The 21,338-nt window shown below is 40.2% G+C and overlaps 2 protein-coding genes across 3 annotated transcripts; both read left to right on the top strand.

Moving 5' to 3' along the window:
* The first annotated feature begins 881 nt into the window (after window positions 1–881).
* Window positions 882–7,546, top strand: LOC136428806 (poly(U)-specific endoribonuclease-like). The gene is made up of 7 exons (XM_066418562.1): window positions 882–981; window positions 3,908–4,001; window positions 4,350–4,458; window positions 4,923–5,072; window positions 5,603–5,687; window positions 5,953–6,091; window positions 6,371–7,546. The coding sequence occupies exons 1-7, from the start codon at window positions 971–973 to the stop codon at window positions 6,602–6,604; spliced, it is 822 nt and encodes a 273-aa protein (XP_066274659.1). The 5' UTR covers window positions 882–970; the 3' UTR covers window positions 6,605–7,546.
* Window positions 7,547–8,298: 752 nt separating this feature from the next.
* Window positions 8,299–21,126, top strand: LOC136428803 (ethanolaminephosphotransferase 1-like). 2 transcript variants are annotated; one of them, XM_066418558.1, is made up of 10 exons: window positions 8,299–8,376; window positions 9,509–9,577; window positions 10,279–10,471; window positions 11,383–11,648; window positions 12,239–12,347; window positions 13,594–13,642; window positions 14,099–14,279; window positions 14,550–14,732; window positions 15,395–15,443; window positions 17,690–21,126. In XM_066418558.1, the coding sequence occupies exons 1-10, from the start codon at window positions 8,323–8,325 to the stop codon at window positions 17,713–17,715; spliced, it is 1,179 nt and encodes a 392-aa protein (XP_066274655.1). In that variant the 5' UTR covers window positions 8,299–8,322; the 3' UTR covers window positions 17,716–21,126. The 2 variants fall into 2 exon arrangements, with proteins under 2 accessions (XP_066274655.1, XP_066274656.1); XM_066418559.1 differs by lacking the exon at window positions 15,395–15,443.
* The last annotated feature ends 212 nt before the right edge of the window (window positions 21,127–21,338 follow it).

Raw genomic sequence — 21,338 nt, 5'->3', positions numbered from 1 at the left:
ACCCACAGTGACCCATCTTTTTCATTCGATGCTAAACCCCCATGCATAGCCTTGAGGCCCAGAAAGGGTAGATGCTGAGGTAGCCCACCCCACTAGCCCACCCCTGTAGACCACCCCATCGAATCCGCAAACCCCAACAAATGAAAGTCAAGCACAGTTTGGCAATATTAAAGTTGTATACTATATAAAGATCAGTTGCTTTTCCTTTTTATTCTGGAAGATGTTATTTATCTCAATCAACCTTTGCAAAGAAGGGGTCCCAAACCCTCTGGTATTTTGGGTTCCCCAAGAAGTTTTTTCGACTGCAGAGATGTTTTTCTTGGAGGCTTTGATAGCTGATGAAAGTGCCCAGTTGAAGGAAAAACGTTGCGTTTCATTATGTGAGTGTTCTTCGTCATCTTTTTATAATTTTGCCTCACAACTGCCAGACTCATCAGTAAATGCACCGTGCAGTGGTGCCTCCTGTGGTACTTGGTTGGTACTGCAGGAAAGTCTGAATTTCGTTATCATGTGAGAAATGTATTCCTGTTTTGCATGGTAAAAATTAGTTTAAATCAAGTACAAGATTAGCCCTTTTATATTAAATTTTTCACTATTATATAAACATTACAGTATGTCCCCTATAGGGAATGTAATTCATTTATGGCCATAACTTAAGAGTTTATTCAGTTCAATTAATTATCTAGAATTGATTGTAAACCGTGGGATTGTGTACTTTGGCTTGGCTGGAGTGGATCAATCATATTGCCATATTTGGGCACTAGAGTCCATATTTGGGTGCAATAATGTCCAGCCGGCCAAGGGTCAAGTATTGATGGGTGGGCCAATGTCCACTGGTGATCATTTCTGCTGGCCACCAGACAACTGTATTTGTTCTGTGTATTAAAAACCTACTGGAGGTTGCTGCCCTTGAATAATTCTATTCCGTTCACTTTGAACTTGACTGAGCAGGTGTGTATAAGTGACCAGGATGGCAGATGGGTGAGAATATTTCTTGGCTTTTCGTGTTAAAACAATGATTGATTAAAAGAAGGTTTCAGAGTGTGGGAGGGGCATGTAACAGTTGCTGTATAAAGAAAAGCTACGCTCATGACTATAATATTTCTTTAGACTAGTATTGCATAAGTGCAATTTAAGTAAAAAAATTAGACATCAATGTAGAGTCAATTCCACATTACCGAGAGGGTGTTTGTTGCCTTTTGTTCTAACATTTGCAAAACCTTTGTAACAATCTAAGGGAGATAAGTGACTGTTTAGAACAATTTCCAACATTCATTTGATGTTCTTAATAGTTTCTGCTGTGTTCCAACATGTTAGACAAATTTCTAACATTGCACATGTTATTTGTATTATTTTCGAAACTGTTGGAAAATAGGTTGATCATTTGTTCCTACATGTTCCAACATTATAACAACATGGTATAACTGGGTCAGTGGGATGGGAACAGGGCAATTCACACATCCCTTCAAAGTATAGGGGATTAGGCCTGGGTGGCATGCATTGACACCTCAAGACAAAAGTCCAGACGTGAAATCTAAAAATATACAGAGGCGGACAATAGAGTGCGATTAGCACCTACTTTTATGGGGGCAATAACCCAAATCTACCATTTGAAAAATGATGCAAATTGTTCCAACATGTTCGAACAGTGAAACAATCACATAGATGTTTGAAAATTGTTCTAAATAAAGAGATATTTGTGCAATTACTTTCCAAATAGTTCCAACATATGTAAATAAGTTCAAACATGTTCAAACTTTCTTTCTTGATTGTTTGAACAATTTAGAACTATTTTGACTGGAATAGTCTTTTATCTAAAATTGTTTGAACTCACTAGCAATATTACCTGAAAACCCTCTCGGTGACATGGAATTGACTCTAGTGTTACATTTATCCAAATTCCGTGTGCCCCAGTCTGCTGGACAAATTGTTTGTTTTTTATGAAATATTTTTGGAACCAAGCACCTCTGATCTCTCAGACGACACATGGTCCCCGTCTATATTGGACTTTACACCTGAATTTTCTTTCAGTTCAATTTTTTTTTCATACATGACTGAGTTTTGCCCAGGTTTTATGATGAAAATCACTCCTATCCATGCTTTTGTTTGGGAAAAATTTAATATATTTGATTGGCACATTTCTGTGATTTGCACCATTTAACCTGTACCTGTAACTCTAAATAACTCTAAACAAGGAGGTTTAAAAGTTATTTTGATGCCCTTTTTTGCAGATGCACGATCCAGGTTAACTGACCCCAGCAAATGAATTCTGAATTCCCCTCTCTTTAATGATCCACCCCCTACAGGGCTGCTAATCTTGTTTCCCCCAGGCAACATTCTTTCTCTGCCCCTTTGTTGCTACAGCTGTTACGCTTTACTAAACCTGATAATTGATGGCTGGCAGCCCCCAGGCTAACAATGATTCTCCCCCATTTTTTTGACAGGTGACATAACCCTTGACCTTTGACATGGAAGTTGACATCATCTTGTAGTAGCATCCTGTCTCTTTGTCTAGTGGGTGTTTCATAGGCCCATAGCTTTCTTCTTTCTGGCAACTTTCTTATAACATGGCTAATGTAGTAGCAGCTTTATGCCAGGCCTGCTTTGGGTCTAATGAGGAAGAACAGCCTCCAGGAAACAAGTATGTTGTGGATCAAACACCAGAGGAGAATGAAATCCAGCGGGATCAGCCTGAAGAGCCAAAGGGTGATAGTGAAAGTCAGCATCAAGGTCAGGAGGGAGAGGGTGATCCCAGGCCTTTAGAAGATCCAGATCCCATCCAAGATGTAGTAGTTGATCCAGCCATTAGGTACTTTTACTGTGATGTGGCACTTGAATTAAGGGTGACTGATGCACATGTGACACTGAATATCACATTGAACAGCTGTAAACTAACTACTTCCAGCTTTGTTTGCAGTTGATTATCCTCGTCTTGCTGGGTTTTTTTTTTTTTACTTTTCTCAAGGAATCTTTTAATTTGTTAATTATGATTAACTGTCGTCTTTCTCTTTCATAATGTTTTCTAAGTTAGAAACTATATCTATCTTACACTCTGTGCAAGTTTTATCCTGTTCTTCTTCACACTATCACAGTACCCGAGTTGACACTACGGGTGGCGGGTGCCATACAGATCAATGACTACCAGATCACTGCACAGCTGTGCTGATAAAGTGCCATTGTTATTTTATCGCTCGTAATTCAAAAGTTGACCTTGCCTTTGGCAGTATTTGGCAACAGCTGTATATATATATATGACAGCAAAAGACATCAAAGATGTCATTTTCCCACCTCGCTCTCTCCACATTCCTGCCAATATATCAAATTTTAGAAATGAATTGTTTTTTAAAATCTCCTATCTATATACAAACCAACTCTCTGTTCTTTATAATTAATTAGCCTCCAATGCAGACTCCTTCTGGCTGTTTTCTTTTTCAAGTTACAGTTTTTATACTATTACATTTTTTTTCTTATTGCCGGCCAGCAAGAAGAAAAAAAATGTAATTATAGTATAAAAACTGTAACTTGAAAAAGGAAACAGCCGGGAGGAGTCTGCATCGGAGGCTATTCTTTAATCACAAAATGAGGTAAACCGATGTTGTATTTATGGTCACGGCAGTTTAGCACAATTTTCTCAGTGTTGAGCCCCTATAATCATGCACATAGGCTAGATATCCAGCCATTTTCTACCTGTGTCCTTTCCTCACTTCTGATTGTAAAGTGGGCAGGCTGAAAACTTATGGATACCAGACAAGTACTGATAAATCATGTAAACAACAGTATGATATATGTCTGGAATCAGCATGCCTTATTAGCAAAGGTCAGCTGACCTAAGCTGGATACACCTTACGTTATAGATAGATAGATCAAACATAGATTTTAACATGACATACCTATTCAACCAACCCAGTTATGACGACAGTCTGTCAGGAATCTGTACCAGGCTCTGGGAGCTGGACAACAACAGACTACAGCCTGGTAGGGACTATGAGATCGACACCCAGGTATGAAGTACATAACATTTGAATTTGATAAGAACTTAACATTACATCTTGTTTCGCTAACAAAGAAATTTATGATATCACAGCAATTTTAGATTCGGAAGTCATTATTTAAAAGAATGATGGAGAAAAGTGTATGCAATTTTGAACATTCTGAAAAAACATTTTATTGGTTTTGTTGTACACTTGCAAGTATAATAAGTATTGGGTATGTATCCTTTTGTGATTTTTAATTCTATCAAAAAATGATATACTTTATCTTGTAATCATTGCAATTTACCACAATTTAGACTATTTACCATTACTAATGACAGATTTTAGCCGTAGCTAACTGAATGCATGTTTCCTTAGGGTCGTGCCAAGTATGTGGAGAAAGGAGGGACCCCGCGGGACATGGCCAGGGACCCCCTGTTTGCCTGGGTGGATGAAGACAAACTTTACAGTATACCTACATTCAAAGGTAACATTCGACTCTTCAGTTTTGTCAACTTGTATAGAGGATCTAACAAATACATGTTCTCAGAAACTCCTTCTGACAGAAAATCTGTATAGCCGGTATAACTGCCCTTCAACGTAAAACACCAGCTCTGCAGATACGCGGCTCGGTAGCAGCTGGTTATATTATTACACTGAACGACCTGTCATACCTAACCTTTGCACATCTCGTCTATAGCTATCTACAAGCATTTTTAAAGCTATCTAGTGAGGATACCCCTACGGTACTTGATGGCAACAAGATCCACTCTACGATAGTTCTAGGAAAGAATGACCTGGCTTATGAACGCTTCAATCCTGTAGTACTTGAAGGCATTAATATTTCCTGCTCTGAGCTGATATTTAGATATACTTGGTAGTCAGTATGTGCACTAGTCCAGTTTATTTGTCAGACAAGAGTTCATGATTATAACTGTTACCTATCTGCAGCCTTCATCTCTCTGTTGGACAACTACTCCGAGAAAGTGGGGACATCAGAGGAGGTCACTCCTGAGGAGGAGGAGGAGAACTGGACCTTCCTGAACGCCTGTCTGGAAACAGACGTCTTACGGGAGGCACACAAGTACCTGGCTGGGAAAGGTGAGGAGGATGGCTCGTTCTTACTTACTTGATACATGATCTCCTCAAGTTCACCTCAATGTTGGGTCGGGTGGCATTCATCAAGCCTGGTCCCGACGTCTCATTCAGTACTGTTGGATATGAATGTAAGGCAATCAGGTGCAATGATTAGCTACTTTTTGTTCATATTATCATCAATCCTGTAAAATGTTATTTCCCATTCTTAGAGCGCACTTAAATTTTCAGTTGATGAGCCATAATGGCCCAATCCTGGCTATCCATCACAATCAGCAATTCAACAAATGATAGCATGGCAATTAGCGGTTTGACCAATGAGGGAGTGGCTACATGTCCTTGACATCATCATCATCTTTGCCGCTTTTCAGTTCTTCCACTGAGGCGGCCGTCCTTTAAATATTTGCATTTGTATGTTTTCATTTCACATTTCTACATTTTGACGGAGTCTGGTGGGGCGCTGGGATCAGTCTATAGTCAGGATAATTTGAGTATCATGACAAATTTATCGATCACCATGAACTTGACCCCCTCAGATCTAGTACCAGAGGATGAGGAAGGCTTCAAACATAGGCTGTATGACCTGTGGTTCAAACTGTACTCCAGAACAAGGGGAAGGATGTAAGTCATTTCAATTATTTACCCTCTAGAAATAACAGTCTCTTATGCTGTGATTTTGAAGCACTGATACATTTCCGACTTAAAGATATTACTCTAGAATGTTTTCTTATCAAAAATGCAATCTTAAATCATGGTATACTCCTCACTATTGCCTGTAATATTGATGCAATAGAGAATGTGATAAACAAATAAACAAGTTCACAACATGTAGCTCAGATGTACAGTAACATTTTTGGTCTTAACAGATTTGTTTTTATTGATGCAGGGATTCCTCTGGATTTGAACATGTGTTTGTGGGAGAGACCAGAGGCAGGAATAAGGAAGTGACTGGCCTGCACAACTGGGTCCAATTGTACCTTGAAGAGAAGAAAGGAAGCATTGACTACACAGGGTTCAAAAGCAGGGTATGTAACTGAAATCTACTGTGTTTTCTCATTCAATACTGCACTGTAAATCTTGAGACATTTGCGGTGGCTCTATTTCCGCGATGACCTTTCCACTGCAAATTCACAAGCTGTGAATATGCATTTTTGGTGTATTACAGAATTGTTGCAACCTCTAATTTGATACATGTTGAAAACAGCCTCCTACTGCGAAATAAAACCACTGCAAAAATAAACAAATTTGTATCAAATTTAATCATGCAACACTCTCTAACTGGTGTTTTTCTTCGAAATCTCTAGCGTACAGATAACTATGATCAGCTGATCACCATCCAGTTCACCTGGAACGGCCACGTGAAACCTGTAGGCAGCTCCTTCATCGGTACGAGCCCTGAGTTCGAACTCGCACTTTACACCGTGTGTTTCCTGGTCGGGGACGGGAAGGACACTCTCAGCCTTGCAGACTATGACGTTGACGTCGTAACACACCGCTTCGGCCGCTACATAGGGACCAGCTACCCAATGGCAAAATAGAGTTTTGTAACAGTACGTGTTGCCTACCAAGTACAGATGAAACAGTATCAAAGTAGACAACTTCATTTGGCTTTTATATTCATCAGTAAGAAGAATTGAACAAGGATGCAGTGCATGTGCAGATACTGGTTCCTGATACAGCATGTGATTCATGAATACGGCTGAAACTGCATATTCAAATGCCTTATGTTAGATAATCTGTCCTTTCTCCTCTTCATTCTCTCCTGTCAAACAGGGAAAACAATTAAGATGGAAGAGACAAAAATGTTACCTAGCTTTTAACTTACCTTTAACTACCTAGCTTTACTAATTTACCTAGCTTTACTTAACGTTACCTACCTAACGTTAGCTTTACTGATTTAGTGAAAACCTAAGGTAATTCCCTTTTCTATTTTTCTATTCACAGTAACTGGTCATAATGTAATGATACATCATGTAACGATGGAATAATTGATATGGTTGAAGTTCCAGAGGTTACCTTTCGAAAAGAAAACTATAGTTGGATGTTCAAGTACTGTATGTGACAGCAAAGTGTCCTGGTCGGAAGATAATGACTCTTTTTTGTTGCAGTCTGTAACTTTATATAACGTTATCAATGAGATTTTAACAAGTGGTCACATCCAATTTAGAGCACCGTCCAGACTAGTGCATAGATATATTATTACAGATACATTTTAGTTTTAGTCTTTCAATGCATTGACTTAAAACTAAAAGAAAAACAATTGTATCAGGAGATAGTTTTGAGCTGTTGTTGCAAAAGTTATATATTCACTAACATTATATTATTTTCATCACTGCTGTCATTTGTGACACTGCGCTCCTAACTTATAACATATTGTTGCAATAATTATATACCGGCCACAATGTTAATGCATGCAATGCACTCTACGCGTGTAATGAAGCTGATCAGATACATGATGTCAGATGTGCATCTTTTATTAATCTTGCGGTGTCAGAAGTGGTCTTTAGTGCCCGATCGCATCGTAACATGTTGAATTTCCCAAAACAAGAAAGGCAACAAAACAGTCAACATGTGGAAATTCAGGGAATGCTCAATAAACATAATTTGTATCACTTAACGTCACATGTTGCATTAGTTTTGTGAGGAATCAACAATAATGTTGGGAACATGTGTTAACAGTCACAATCAAAAGGCTCAAACAGACCAAGGACATTATATAGTGTCGTTGATGAAAGTTAGACATCCAGGTAGTAAGATACGCCAAAAATAATTACTCAAGCAACTGGATAAAATTTTGAAACAGACGTTTCAATAGTGTCCTTGAACAGACAAACAAAACGACGTTTCAATAGTGTCCTTGAACAGACAAACAAAAGCTCTCTAAACAGCCACAAAAAACTCAAAGTAGATGCTCTTCTTTTGTTCTTTGTAGTGGGGACACCGGCCTGTGCAAAATGTACCACTCAAACACACCTAAACACACCACACATCTACTTTGAGTCATTGCAGTGACAGCCTGTCGACCTTTCACTTGTAGGCACCTTTAGCATTTAAATTTAGTGCCTGTATATACTTTGCGTTCATATGACATTCACACAAGATATTACAGTTATACATACAGAATAGAGTTAATATTGACGTAAAATTCAAGTCATTTCATCTAGCCCGCTATGATGTTACCTTCGCATTACTTTGTGAAAGAAATTACCGGCGACAATTCCGTCATCAAGGACAGCCCAATTCAGTGCCATTAAAAATGGCGACCAGCTATCTCACAGATGAGCACATAGCGGGGTTCGATCGCTACAAGGTGAGTGTTTAGACCAAAAACAATTGATTTCTATCCACGATTCTAGTAGGAGGGAACCCCTCTTTCTTAGTGTCTTAGAAAAGGTAAAATTGGTGGAGTCTAAAAGGGACTGCTGGCCAAAACAATCCATGCCCACGTGCGTGTCGTTGGCAGCTTGTGGTGGTAGGGTCATGCCTCCTGCTTTGTGTTGAAAGTTGTACCTTGACCTCAAAGAACGATGTCCTTGCAGGGTTCGTTGATTCCCAGTGTACGATGACGTGGCCTTGTACCTAAAATGAGGTCTGTATCATTGTATACAGACAGCTATCTGTGCTGTACATGTCGCCCCCCCTCCCTACGAATATAAACTGAGTGCTCCCCTATTTTAATAGACACATGTTTTCATAATTTCACGCTCGCACCAGGGCTCTAGTACCCCTACCGCCAAGGGCTGTATCCCAAGGGCCACCCGGGTGTATACTCGAAAACAAAAAGATCTTGGGACTGCTAAATTACAAATGTATAATAATACTTTTATAACCAAATAAATATACCTCTGTGAAATGATATTAGTTTTTGCGAATTTCTTGGTTTCATTTTCACCATTATTGTCAATTTCCTGCTGATTCTGTCTAATTATGCATAATTATAATATGTAACCACTGCCTCGCATAAGGCAATAGACGTTCACATAACTCGGAAGTGAAGACAGAAAATGAGATAAACATTTTTGGGACCTTTGAACTTACTTCCTGTTAGTGTCCCGATGCGCGATGTTTACCTAACTTCCTGTTATTGTGCTGATCTCGATGTGGAAACCAGTCATTTTGACCTCCAGTTTGACCTTAGCCTGGATGCCAGACCCCCAATCTCTAACTTCTAAGATATCTATCCAGAGAACGTTAGATATTATGCACATTGGGGGGTCTGGAATCCAGTCTAGTTTGACCTTCACTTCCTGTCATTCTGGGTGTTACCATTTTCCTGTCAATGTACTTCATATACAAATATGAAATAATATCTACAGACACTCAAACACTCAAGTTTCAAACAGATACATTAATTTTGTACATAGATGACAGTCGAAACGTCGAAAACAAAACCTTCGTACACAGAGTTTATCAGTTTATGCAAACATTTGTTTTCCTTTCAGTACTGCTCAGTGGACACCTCCCCTCTCTCCAACTATGTTATGCACCCATTCTGGAATGCTGTAGTAAAGGTAAGAGATAGTTTGATTAGACAAGACTGCTGTACAGAAGTCTAGCTTAAATTGTTGGAAATATAACTTTATATGGACGACTGGTTAGACCAAGCTGGAGAGATGGAGAGAGTGAATCAGTGAATGAGTCCCTTGTTTTTGTAACATTGTCATTTTAATAATTTTTTTATAGTTTCTGTACCGGAAGTCATGGTGCTGTATTCCTCTCAAATATTTACCTTCTTGTCTTTGCTTCAAAACACTAAAGAGAATAAAACCTCTTGTCTTGAGTCTTGACATGCTCAATCGTAATCTCCAAGCAGATCTATTGATGGCAAGGCAGTATCAAAAGGGTCAACTATACTAGTTGGTCTTTGATACTGCCTTGCCACCGATAGATCTTTATCACTAGCGATTAGCTCAACCCAAAATATTTACACTCTAGCCTAGGTGGGGCTGAGACCAAGCGGTTTTACCACGTATTTGAATTAGGCTCCCCAGAGGCCTTCTTTGAAGGTTGATATTATTTACATGTACATTACAATATCTACTGACATACCATTGAACTCTCTAGCAAAAAGAATCTGCTCACTACCCCATCCTTGTTGAATTTATTGGTATAGCCCCGACGATGTTTCCTTCTTACTGTACTTGTAAATGCATTTATGGCTACGGAGACTTCGTTAAGTACACTAGACTAATTGTTTGATTTTCGTCTGAAGCGACTACCCAGATGGCTGGCCCCGAACCTGATGACCTTTGTAGGATTCCTCCTGCTCATCTTCAACTTTGCCCTGCTGACCTGGTATGACCCCCAGTTCCGTGCGTCCAGCTCGCAGCACCCCGATGACCCCCTGGTGCCAAACTGGGTCTGGTTGGTGTGTGGCTTCGCACACTTCCTCTCACACACACTCGGTGGGTGGTCACAAAGTTTGTCTCACATCATTTAAAGTTTGAAAGCAAAGTTACTTGCAACCTATGGGGGACTGCAAGCAAGCTAATGAGGGCAGGAGGGGTACTGGTACTCTAAATGCTACATGCTAAATTCGGGAAGCCAGCAGCCAGGTATTACGTTAAATTTGGCAGGCTGGCTTGCTTTTGAACTTAATTCAGGCACCCGTTACACCATATGTAGAATGCACAGATTATGCTCTGCTCTACATTCCGCTTACGAATCACGCAAAGAAATTACAAAGACTGAGACTCAGTATGCTCTACATGAAAGAGCATGCAGGCCCTCACTTATTGGTGATCATGTGAAACACATGTACATGTAGTCTCTACCAGACTGACTGTGCCCGCTACAGGGAGACTAATTGCCAGGAGAGTTCGGCCACCGTAGCCTATAGGAGGGCCTGCATGGGGGGGTCGCGACAACGCTCTACGCTAAATTAGGAGGGCCGGCTACGTAATACGCTAAAATCAGAAAGCCTCCCTACGCTCTACGCTAAATTCAGAAAAGCCTCCCTACGCTCTACGCTAAATTATGGAGTGGTCAGCAACGCTCTACGTAAAATTAAAACGGCCGATTACGCTCTACGTAAAAGGGGCATGCAGGCCCTCCTATAGGTTTTCCTTTGCAGGCGCAGTCTGGGGGGGAAATATTAACCTTCCTGCAGACGGACTCTCCTGGCCAATTATCAAACTTTTGGGCCCAATTCTACAACCCGTAACCCCATTGGATGGTGCAGGCAAGTCATGTGAATTGTGATGAAAGAGTTATTTGCTAAGCACTGAACATCTTGTAACGTTTATGCATAAACAAACATGCCATTGAAAAGAAACATTATTTTTGACAATTACATGTATCTGTTGCCACTGAACAGACGGATGCGATGGCAAGCAGGCGCGGCGCACGGGGTCCTCCTCTCCGCTAGGAGAACTGTTCGACCACGGTCTCGACTCCTGGGCTACCATGTTCTTTCCCACCGCCATCTACTCCATGTTTGGGCGTGGCACGGAGTACGGCATCACGGTGACGCAGATGTACATGGTAGTGTGGGTGGTGATGATCGGCTTTATCATGTCCCACTGGGAAAAGTACAACACAGGCACCCTGTTTCTACCATGGGGTTACGACATGAGCCAAGTGGTAAGTGGCATTTTCTTTCTTTTGAAAATGGGCATGAGAAATGTTGAGTAAGGAGGATGAACAAAAAATTGAGTAGAAAATTTGCGATTTGTAAAGATGAAGTCAAAGTTTATTGGTACAAAATATATATTTGGAGACATTTTTTGTTTGTTTTGCATAACACCTCTAGTGCTCTAGCCATGATGATATTCCAGTTTCATGCAGTAAGTACAAGCTGTAAGACCAGCCTAATACATTTGTAGGTGGGATCCACTCACGTTGAAAAGCATCCCGACTCTTTTTGAAAGGTGTGGTGGGTTTCTTTAACATGCTCAAGGCGTGGCTCTCCTCAAACACAAGACCTTAGGCTTTATGTCTCATCCCAGAGAACGTTCTAACAGACAGATCATTTTCAATGTGTGCTTTTTATCAGGGGCACAATTCAAACCCAGAACCTTTAGTCAACAACCCAGAACCTTTAGTCAACAACCCAGAACCTTTAGTCGACAACCCTAACCACAGGACCACTTTGCCACCTAGTAAGATATCTTGTGCAGAAGTTGTTAACAGTTAATACATTTATCTTCATTACTGGTTTCTTTTTTTTCCAGGCAATGTTTGTGATGTACATAGCAGCATTCTTCTGTGGGCAGGACTTGTGGCGGACACACTTACCCATGGGACTGCGCTTCCACTATCTGTTCCTGTTCAGCTTCTACGGTATGTGGGAAGGACAGAGGTCGACTTCCCAGTATAACACCACTTTCCCAAACGTTGTTGCGAACAGAGTGCTGTCCTTTTCTTTTAACTTTCTCACTGCTGCGTAACTCCGTAACCAATAGAGAATGAGATGCCAAATGGCTACTTCAGTGTGCTAAAGGTTGATTAAAGCAAGGTTACAGGGTGCAAAGGCTGGCTACTAACAGGGGTGGCTAAGTACTAATATGAATTTTATGGAGTTTATACAACTTTTACAGAATATGTATAAATTTTACAGACTTTATATGATCCACTGCTAAGAAACATTAAAATTCTACGGAATTCATACAGAGTTTTACTAGGATAGTAAGTATGTATTCCGTAAAACTGGTATGAATTCTGTGAAATCTGTATGTTTCTTTTCAGCGGATCTTATGAATTCCATGAAATTTGTATGTTTCTTAGCAGTAGATCATGTGAATTCTATAAAATTTGTATGTGTTCCGTAAAACTCGTATGAATTCCGTAAAATTTGTATGAATACTTAGGCACCCCTTGTTAAATAGCATGCAACATTTATGACAAAATTAAAAGCACAAATAGCCTTCAAATATAGCATGTTGAATTTTTGCTTTGCTTTTTCCAATGTCTTGGGATCACAACTGTATTCTATCTGTTTCTGTATAGCCAGTATAACTGCTCTTTGGCATAACGTACAAGCTTTAACTCTGCATATCTTTTCTGTTCTGTATATGTACTGTCAATGCGTTAAAAATCACGCTTGTTCTTTTTTCAAAGAATTCCTTATTGCAAACTTTGTTGCTGGGTTGTCCTATAGTTTTGATCAGTATAATTAGTCTTAAAGCTACCTTGCTACTACCTAGGTAGAATAGCATCTGGTGCATGATTCAGTTGGAACAGTGGTTCACTGGTTGCTTTCTTTAGTGTTGGCTGCTTTAATCATCAAACACACTCTACAACAAACTGGGAAATTTGTGTCAGAGGCCCATCTGACTGGTTGTTGACTTCTCTCTGTCTTGTCCACATGTTGTACTGGAGATGATCAGAAACTTTGTTTCAGTGCAACAAGTATTGTTCGATTTCCTTGTGTTACTAGTCTATATCATAGCTTTTGGGACTGTAACTTTCAGTGTAAGTCCCAGTGTAAGTCATAGATGTGATTGATTAAGAAACTGTTGTTTTCAAATCTTAGGCTTTCCATAGTTCAAGCTGAGAAATTTTTTCTGACCTGTTTGTTCTTGTCCAGGTGGGTTTTTGTTCATCAGCCTGCCACACACTTTAGGTAACCTTTACAGGTGAGTGACTTTGCACCTAAAGTTTTAGTTTCTTCCATAAGAGAGGGAAACCCAGGTCAGTGGGGTTGTTACTTGTTAAAAGCATTCTCTTGCTGTTTGCTTACGTACTGCATTTTGTTTGAAATGGACATGTCAGGGCTTGAAATTCTGCAGCTGGGTGCATATGCACTTTTCAGCACCCAAAATTGGAGGTGTGCACCTAATTGTTGACTGTGGGTGCACCAGTGCACCTAGATATTTGTGTAGGGTAATAGGGTATGAAGGTACATGTACTACTGTACTAGAGTATGCTAGTATAGAAAATATTTTTGACATTTAGGTGTCAGAGAAAAAAAAAAAAACTTTGTCATATTACTTCATTAGATGTTGAAGTTAGTGGTAAAATTTCAGATCCAAGCTCACAACAAGACCCTAATGTTAACCCTATTAATAGTATTATGTTACATTTCCCCTCAGATCAACTTCAGAAGGGTCAGGAAGAAACCTGTCCTTATATGAAGGGATGCTCCCCCTGCTGTCACCCGTACTACTGTTTCTTCTCTGTATGGTCTGGCTCAAGGTGTCACCCATGGACATCTTAGAACAGCAGCCCCGACTCTTCTACTTCATGTCTGGGACGGTCTTCGCAAATATAGCTGTAAGTCGTGTTCTCATAGTTTTGTTGTAGATTTATTAGTTGCAATGCTAGAACAGTGTGAAATGTAGTGGTTCTTCCTACACCAGAAGGTGCATAGGGTGGCGCTGTTTCAATAGCCCTTGGGCCACACAACTTTGTACAATCATACAGGTCACTACAATCAAAACAGGTGGCTAGTGTGTTCAACATTCAGACTCTTTCCCAAATGCTGAGTGCTGTATAATCAGAGAAAGCAGTATGTACCATTTTTAAAGTCTCCTTTCTCCCCAGTGCCGGTTAATCATAGCCCAGATGAGCAACACCAGATGTGAGGGGGTCAACGCCCTCCTGTGGCCGCTGATTCTGATCGTGGCGGCGGTGTGCGCGGCGCCGCTCGGCCAGTGGGAACTGGTCCTGCTGATTGGTTACACAGTCATGGCCACGCTGCTCCACATCCACTTTGGTGTCTGTGTGGTAAGTTTGAAGAAAGATCTTTTGTATGCTGTCTGAGAGTCAGTGTAATGTCCTGTAACAGGATAGATTCCAGGCTACTCCCAACCCAGTACCAACCTTGGTTGGGAGTAAAGTCATGGGAAGGATCCTAAATGTGTGACAGTGGTTTAAACTGTACACATCATGTCGGAATTCATTTCACGTTAACTAAGCATTCTGTGGGTAATATTTGTGGTGTTGTCAGCATCAAGATCTTGGATAACCTCCCCCTTTTCTACTGTCCTTGCAAATTACATCCCATCCATTTTCTTCTGGATGGGCAGTTGGTAATAAACCCAACATTGATGCAGTGTACTAAAAGTGAAATATCTATTACTAACATCTCACTGTTATTGTTCCTTGTATACAACCATACCCTCCATAAAACCTTTTTTAACGTTTCATTTCATATTTTGTATTAATTACAGATCTAACCTTGCCAAAAGTGTGACCAAGCCATGTATAATTAGTATCTTTTTCTGGAAAGAAACTGTCTTGTAAAAGTTGACATGATCACATTGTGGAAGTGCAGTTCACAGGGTTGAGGAAATTTTGCTCGAAAGACATGATTTGCGCCCTTTGTTAATTGAAAATTTGATTTAAGAATTTTTGATGCCTGATTTCTTTTACCTTCCTGATTGCAGGTTCACCAGATGGCCGATCATTTTCAGATCAATGTGTTCACAATCCCAGGCTGGTTACATCTTTCCTTCCTTTTTACTGTTTCTAACCACAAGTCTGTCGTCAGGTTTCATCACACTAATGCCAAAAAGTCATACCTGATAGGGTATCAGACAGGTCTTTCGGTGTAATATAACCAGCTGCTGCCGCGTTGCGTGCCTCTAAAGCTGGTGTGTTACACCAAAGGGCAGTTATACCAGCTATACAGATACAGATACAGACTTTATCTCCTCGAACTGAGCCAGATTACAAAAAGGGTATCAGATGTCCCTGTGGCATATGTGGTGAGCAATCTTGCCATCTTAAACCCGGGATCAGCCCAACTCCGACATTCATCAAGGGATTGCAGTCATCATTTCAGATAGTGACGTAAAGCCAGCGGCCCTGTGTATGAGGGAGCTTTAGGCATCAAACATTTGCACGTAATCGAAATGATTTAGAAAGAAAGTATTTGGTGTGACCTATCAGGAAATAAGCCGTCCATTTTATATGTTCTTACTAACTGCACTGTCCCTCATGTTCATTTGACACGCACTCTGTTACTTAACCTTCTTTATTCTGCATTTCAGTTGTAATGAATATCAAATGGCAAACAAGGCTGACTATAGGAAACATGACTGTGTAACTTGCAAGTTAATTCTTGTTACTTCTAGGCATAATGCAAAAGAAGACTTAAAAACTGTTGTCACCAAAAGCACATGAATGAAGAAAGAAGGGTGCAGGAAAGAGATCCCAAGATAAAGCTTTGTAGCTACATGTACATTGCTCCTGTCAGTAGGCAGATGTGACATAAGGTGTTGCAGCTACATGTATTAACATTAAGCTGCTGAGGAGCCATTTTTTAGCCTCCACAGCAGGCTCTCTGGGCCTTTTGGGGGCTTATAGGGCGTATTCAGTCACGTGACCCTCCCTCTAGCAACGAGCACTGGCGGCCATGTTGGTGCTCACTTGATAGTGGAGCCCTATGGAACTCTCCGTATAAATAGCAGATGTTTTCTACGCCATTCACAATTTCCCTTCGGAACGTTTTGTCTCACAATCATGGTGTTTTGCCTCGTGGTCAGATGTTTGATTGGGACTGATAAAGCACACACTGATCGGGTAACAGTAAGATTGGTTTGGCGTTTCTCGTGTAGGTAAGGGAACATACGAAGGGACTAACGACTGAAACAAAAGTGGATTTCTGACATACTAACAGCGGATCTAAATAGTTGAAGTTGGAGAATCAACGTGAGTGTATGGAAACCTTTGTATCTGGTCGAAAAGCAAATTACAGGCCCGTTGTGTAACACAGTCGCGGCACCGTGTAGTCGTTGCTTGAGATCTGATTAAACCTCCTTGTTGAGATACGTTCGTAAACTGGCGGGTCTTTCAACGTCGAACTTTCCCGATCATAACGTACTCCCTGCCACCAAAATTTTTCACGACACTCAAGACACTGTACTACGTGGTTGCAGGCCTTGGAACACTTGTATGCTGTGAACTGATTTTATGCGTACTCTGTAAACAGTTAAGCGGCCATGTTTGTAGGCAGCTGGGGAAAACATTTCCTCGCTCGTCGATAATGGGTCATTCCCAGTAGGTGAAATTGGATTTTTGTAGCGAAAAGGATGTGAGGCTGGAGACTCTTTGCATATAATAAAACAGCGATCAGACGACTTCGCATTCCTTGGAAATTTAGAGACCGTCGGACACCGAGAAACTTCGCTGCCGGGTGAGCACCAACATGGCCGCCCACGGAGGGCAAGGGTGATGACGTCACGTGAATACGCCCTATAATACTGTACATCACTTTAATATAGCGGCAGGAAAATATAGCGGTTGGGGCAAAATGGAGTAGGTCACGGCACTTCATTTTAACGGTGGGAACATATATTACTGGCTTGAATATTAGTGACCAAATATTAGCGATGATGAAATCTTAGCTGTTGACTAGTGACAGTTAAATCAGCTAAAATTAAGTTACAGTTAACAAATCAAGAATTACAGTACACTGATTATGTTAACGGTTACCAGGCCAAATGGTTACAGGCTGGCCCACCAACGACCCAGCACAGAAAGAATTCATTAGCAAAAATGTATTATAAGCCCCCCAAAAGGCCCAGAAACTGCTATGGAGGCTATCATCTTTGCTGTACTTTGGCATGCCAACATTTATAAGAATCTGTTGCAACTCTTGCTGAAGGCTGAAGAACAGATCTGGATATTATGTAGGATGTCTTCCAATGGTTAATGATAATGTCATTTTTGTGTTGCAGGTAGTCCAGATGGCAGACCACTTTAACATCAACATCTTCACCCTGAAGAAACAAGATTGACCACTGAGTGCAGATTGTGAATACCCACTGAATACCTGTGATGTCATGTTATGGCAATGTGTCTGTAAAGTGTCTATGGATAAGTTGTCTAGTCCGGTAAGCGCAACCCCTAACAAGTAAGCTGTCATCTGTACCAGTCACTGACGAAAGACAGCGGATGCTGTCTGAAACATCTGACTGTTTCAAAATTCTATCCAGTTGCTTGAGTAACTGTTTTTTGGTGAATCTTATTACCTGGATGTCTATCCTTCATCAACGTGTCATCTGTGCTTATTTGCTTAAGGCGGTACATCATTGTCTGATGATGACGTCACGCCACAGTATGTGTCAGGGTAAAGATTGTAATTTGGCTTAATTGCTGATTCTTCCGGAAGAGATCCTAATTGGCTCTTTGACTGGAGACTCTGATCAGGACCTCTTCTGGCGTATTCAGTGTTAGAGATCCATATCGAAGTCCGTGAATTTAAAGGTATTCCAGGACCCTTAAAAGACGGACCATTTCAACTTGTCACATTAGATCAATGGATTAACATGAAATTTAGCATTTGTAATGAGAGCTAACACATCCTGATAGGAATCTGTCAATGATCGGGACCTCTACGGGTAGAATCAGCGATTCTGTGAGTTCACAATCTCTACCGATATATGTCGACGACATTGTGGCCTGGAGGGCATCCCACCAAAATATACCCAGCCTCAGGTCATGATTAAAGCAGTTCAGGCATTCCCAGGCAACGACTGACGTACCATGGCAACTGATGGTTGCTCTAGATTAATCTAGGGCAATCTGACGACCTCGTACCACTCTGAGAAATAATTTAGGGCAATCAGTTGTGTTTTACTGTGCCCTTTATAGCCTTGCAATTCAGGAGAGTATTGATAACATATTGCTCTAGTTTACGTGGCATCAAATGGCTGTGCGACAAGGCTAGCAGACCAGAGATCAAGAGGTCACAGTTGCAATTCCTGGCATTTTTAGCTAGACATTGTGTCCTTGAGAAAGGCACTAAACACAAATTTCCTCACTCCACCCAGGTATAAAATGGGTACCTGAGTTTGGTCAGTTGGGGGGGGGGGGGGTTAAAACTGTAAGAGGCAGTGGAAGGGGAGGGATAGACTCCACTGCCCCTACAGCCTGAAAGGCTATTTGACTTCCTTTACATGAATTTACACTAGCCCCACCAATGGTCATTTCTGTGGAAGGATATAGACTTGCTTTCTTGTCTTGGGGTTGCTTTTATCAGGACTGGACATAAACAAATCCATAGTTGCCACAAAAAGTGTTATAAAGATGTTACATATTGGTCATAGCAAGAGCAGTACCTTTAGGGTGCTTAAGATGAACACTGGTCAACTTACAGCTCATGACAAACTGTCTGGTGTCAGTAAAAAAAACCTGTTGAAGACACATTGACATCTGAAGACATATTGAAGGACATATGTCCACTTGGCTCATGTCGTACAGCATGGAACTAAACACGCCCGCCTACAAGCTGACTAGTGTTCATCTACCCACCCAAGTTTACTGCATTTTACATCCCTAATGCCCCCTGTTGAAATCCAGGGCACAACTTTACCTTTCCAGTTGGTGAGTTGTTTAATTTTTGCCTTAGATCCCCTTTCTACAAGACGGTGATTGCGCTACTTCCTAGATTGGATTTGTGTTATCCTTGACTTCATAATTAGATGTAAAAATATGACTGAAAAGACAGGAAAACACACAAAGCGTAAAAAGATTCATTTTGTTTCTATGAAATTCGAGTGCTCTATGAGTGCTCTGTCAAATTGCTCATTTGCAGTTTGGTCGCTGCCCTAGTGGACTGGGGGTGTCAAAACTGTCAATGTAATGAAAACAAACAAAATGGTAGTAAGAACAGTAATGAGACCCACAAAGTTGATCAGTTACATTGAAAATTAAGGTTTTACAAATTACGGCTGTCGTGTGATTACAAATATGTGCCAATATTATTTCCTTGAGGTAATTTTGTGTCTTAAATCTTTTTTTAGACTACATGTTATAATTACTAAATTTTTGATTGTCGTAAATACAGACGGTTTGCATTTTGAATAATTTATGTGCAGTTTTTGCTGGTTTATGTGAATGTATCATACTGCTCTTAGGTTTTTAGTGAGATCTCTGTTGAAATGCTGCTGGTTTATTTGTTTCTTTTCTGCTGCTAGATATTACCAAATTGCTGTTATGTGTACCTGGAGAAGGGGAAGGAAATAAGCAGAAATCCAGACCACTATGAATATATACATGACTTTTTTTGTACATGTGCTAATTTTGCAAGATACTTTAACATTCAACACTGTTAAATGTTGAAAGACTCTACATACAAGACTTCTTGTTTCCATTCCCTTCTCTGCTGGTGAAACATTGAGTTGTTCTGGTGCAATTGTCACCACTGTGACCACTATGACACCTGTTTCTGGAACAGGTGTTGATACTAAGAACAAAGTGCAAGTTGTTCTTATCATATGCCTGTATAAGATAATATGGCATGACATTTCTGTTGGTAGAACTATGCATGTCTTTCCTGTGTATTCTTGGCAGCTGTCAAACAGGAACAGAAATCACTTTTTTGGCTGGCATCATTTCAACAAAATATAGATCCAAAATGGCAATGTTTTAGTTGTGAAGACCACTATAATTGTGACTATACCAAAAAATATAACTTTTTGTGTTCCTTTGTGATTTTTTTACCTTATGCTCTTGTTATTTTTATGTATGTTGTTTGATTTACTCAGGTGATTCGTCATATTGACTAATTGTGTGAAAATTGTGTGAATATCACCTTGCTTACAAAAGGTCAAAGTGTCCATTCCAAAAGTATGTGTAAAGTGTAGGTAATAGCTTTTATATGTGCTACGTTAACATAAATGCCCACAATGTGTCAGTCATGTTTAGTAGAGCGTCTGAATGTTCTTAATTGTCTAAAGTTTCAGTGCTAACTAGTATCAAAATGTAGATATTGCTGTGTGTCTGTTGTATATGAAGGGGGAATAAAAGATATGAAAATGGTAATTTAGAAAAAGCCCATGTACCTGTACATTCGTTTTCCATAATATATGTTGAAATGATTCTCACTTATCCTTAAAAACAGCAAACAATGAAGGACAACAAAGATACATGTATGTTCTGAATTTGCTAATCCCCCCCTTTGATTGATTAACATTTCTAGATCAAAGAGATCAGTAGCTGAAGTCCTGCCAGTGTCATTGTCTGTAATGGTGATGTCTGTGTATGTAGAAAATCTACAAAAAGTGTGAATCAGCAATTTATGTGGAAATGAATGTACATACTTGGTCTTCGTAATTGTTTGAAGTACATGATCGTTGAAAATTGAAAGAACAAATCAAGAGGCTCTACATTTGCTGAACCCTTATGCTGTCCTTAAATTCATGTTGCCAGGACCAAATACTGATGGTACAAAACCCTATTTTTTTAGGCTGTTGGAAACTTCTGCAAGGTATCAAAAGTGTGATGTGCAGCAAGATAACGAAAACTTTAAGTCAATTTTGTGTTAAAGGGTCGACTTGTTAGATGCATCTCTTCGGAGTTTACTTATCTGGAAAGCATAGCAAG

The sequence above is a fragment of the Branchiostoma lanceolatum genome, chromosome 2, assembly GCF_035083965.1.
Source record: "Branchiostoma lanceolatum isolate klBraLanc5 chromosome 2, klBraLanc5.hap2, whole genome shotgun sequence".
NCBI classification, from domain to species: domain Eukaryota; kingdom Metazoa; phylum Chordata; class Leptocardii; order Amphioxiformes; family Branchiostomatidae; genus Branchiostoma; species Branchiostoma lanceolatum.
The sequence above is the reverse complement of the archived record's forward strand: the minus strand, read 5'-3'. Positions and strand labels throughout refer to the sequence as shown.

What these genes read in the sequence shown, in the direction of transcription:
- LOC136428806 (XM_066418562.1), top strand. An exon ending in ACTATGAGATCGACACCCAG is followed by an intron (nt 4,002 to 4,349) that starts GTATGAAGTACA and finishes ATGTTTCCTTAG; the next exon opens with GGTCGTGCCAAGTATGTGGA. An exon ending in CAAGTACCTGGCTGGGAAAG is followed by an intron (nt 5,073 to 5,602) that starts GTGAGGAGGATG and finishes TGACCCCCTCAG; the next exon opens with ATCTAGTACCAGAGGATGAG.
- LOC136428803 (XM_066418558.1), top strand. Translation starts at nt 8,323, where the DNA reads ATGGCGACCAGCTATCTCACAGATGAGCACATAGCGGGGTTCGATCGC. An exon ending in CGGGGTTCGATCGCTACAAG is followed by an intron (nt 8,377 to 9,508) that starts GTGAGTGTTTAG and finishes TTTTCCTTTCAG; the next exon opens with TACTGCTCAGTGGACACCTC. An exon ending in TCTGGAATGCTGTAGTAAAG is followed by an intron (nt 9,578 to 10,278) that starts GTAAGAGATAGT and finishes TTTCGTCTGAAG; the next exon opens with CGACTACCCAGATGGCTGGC.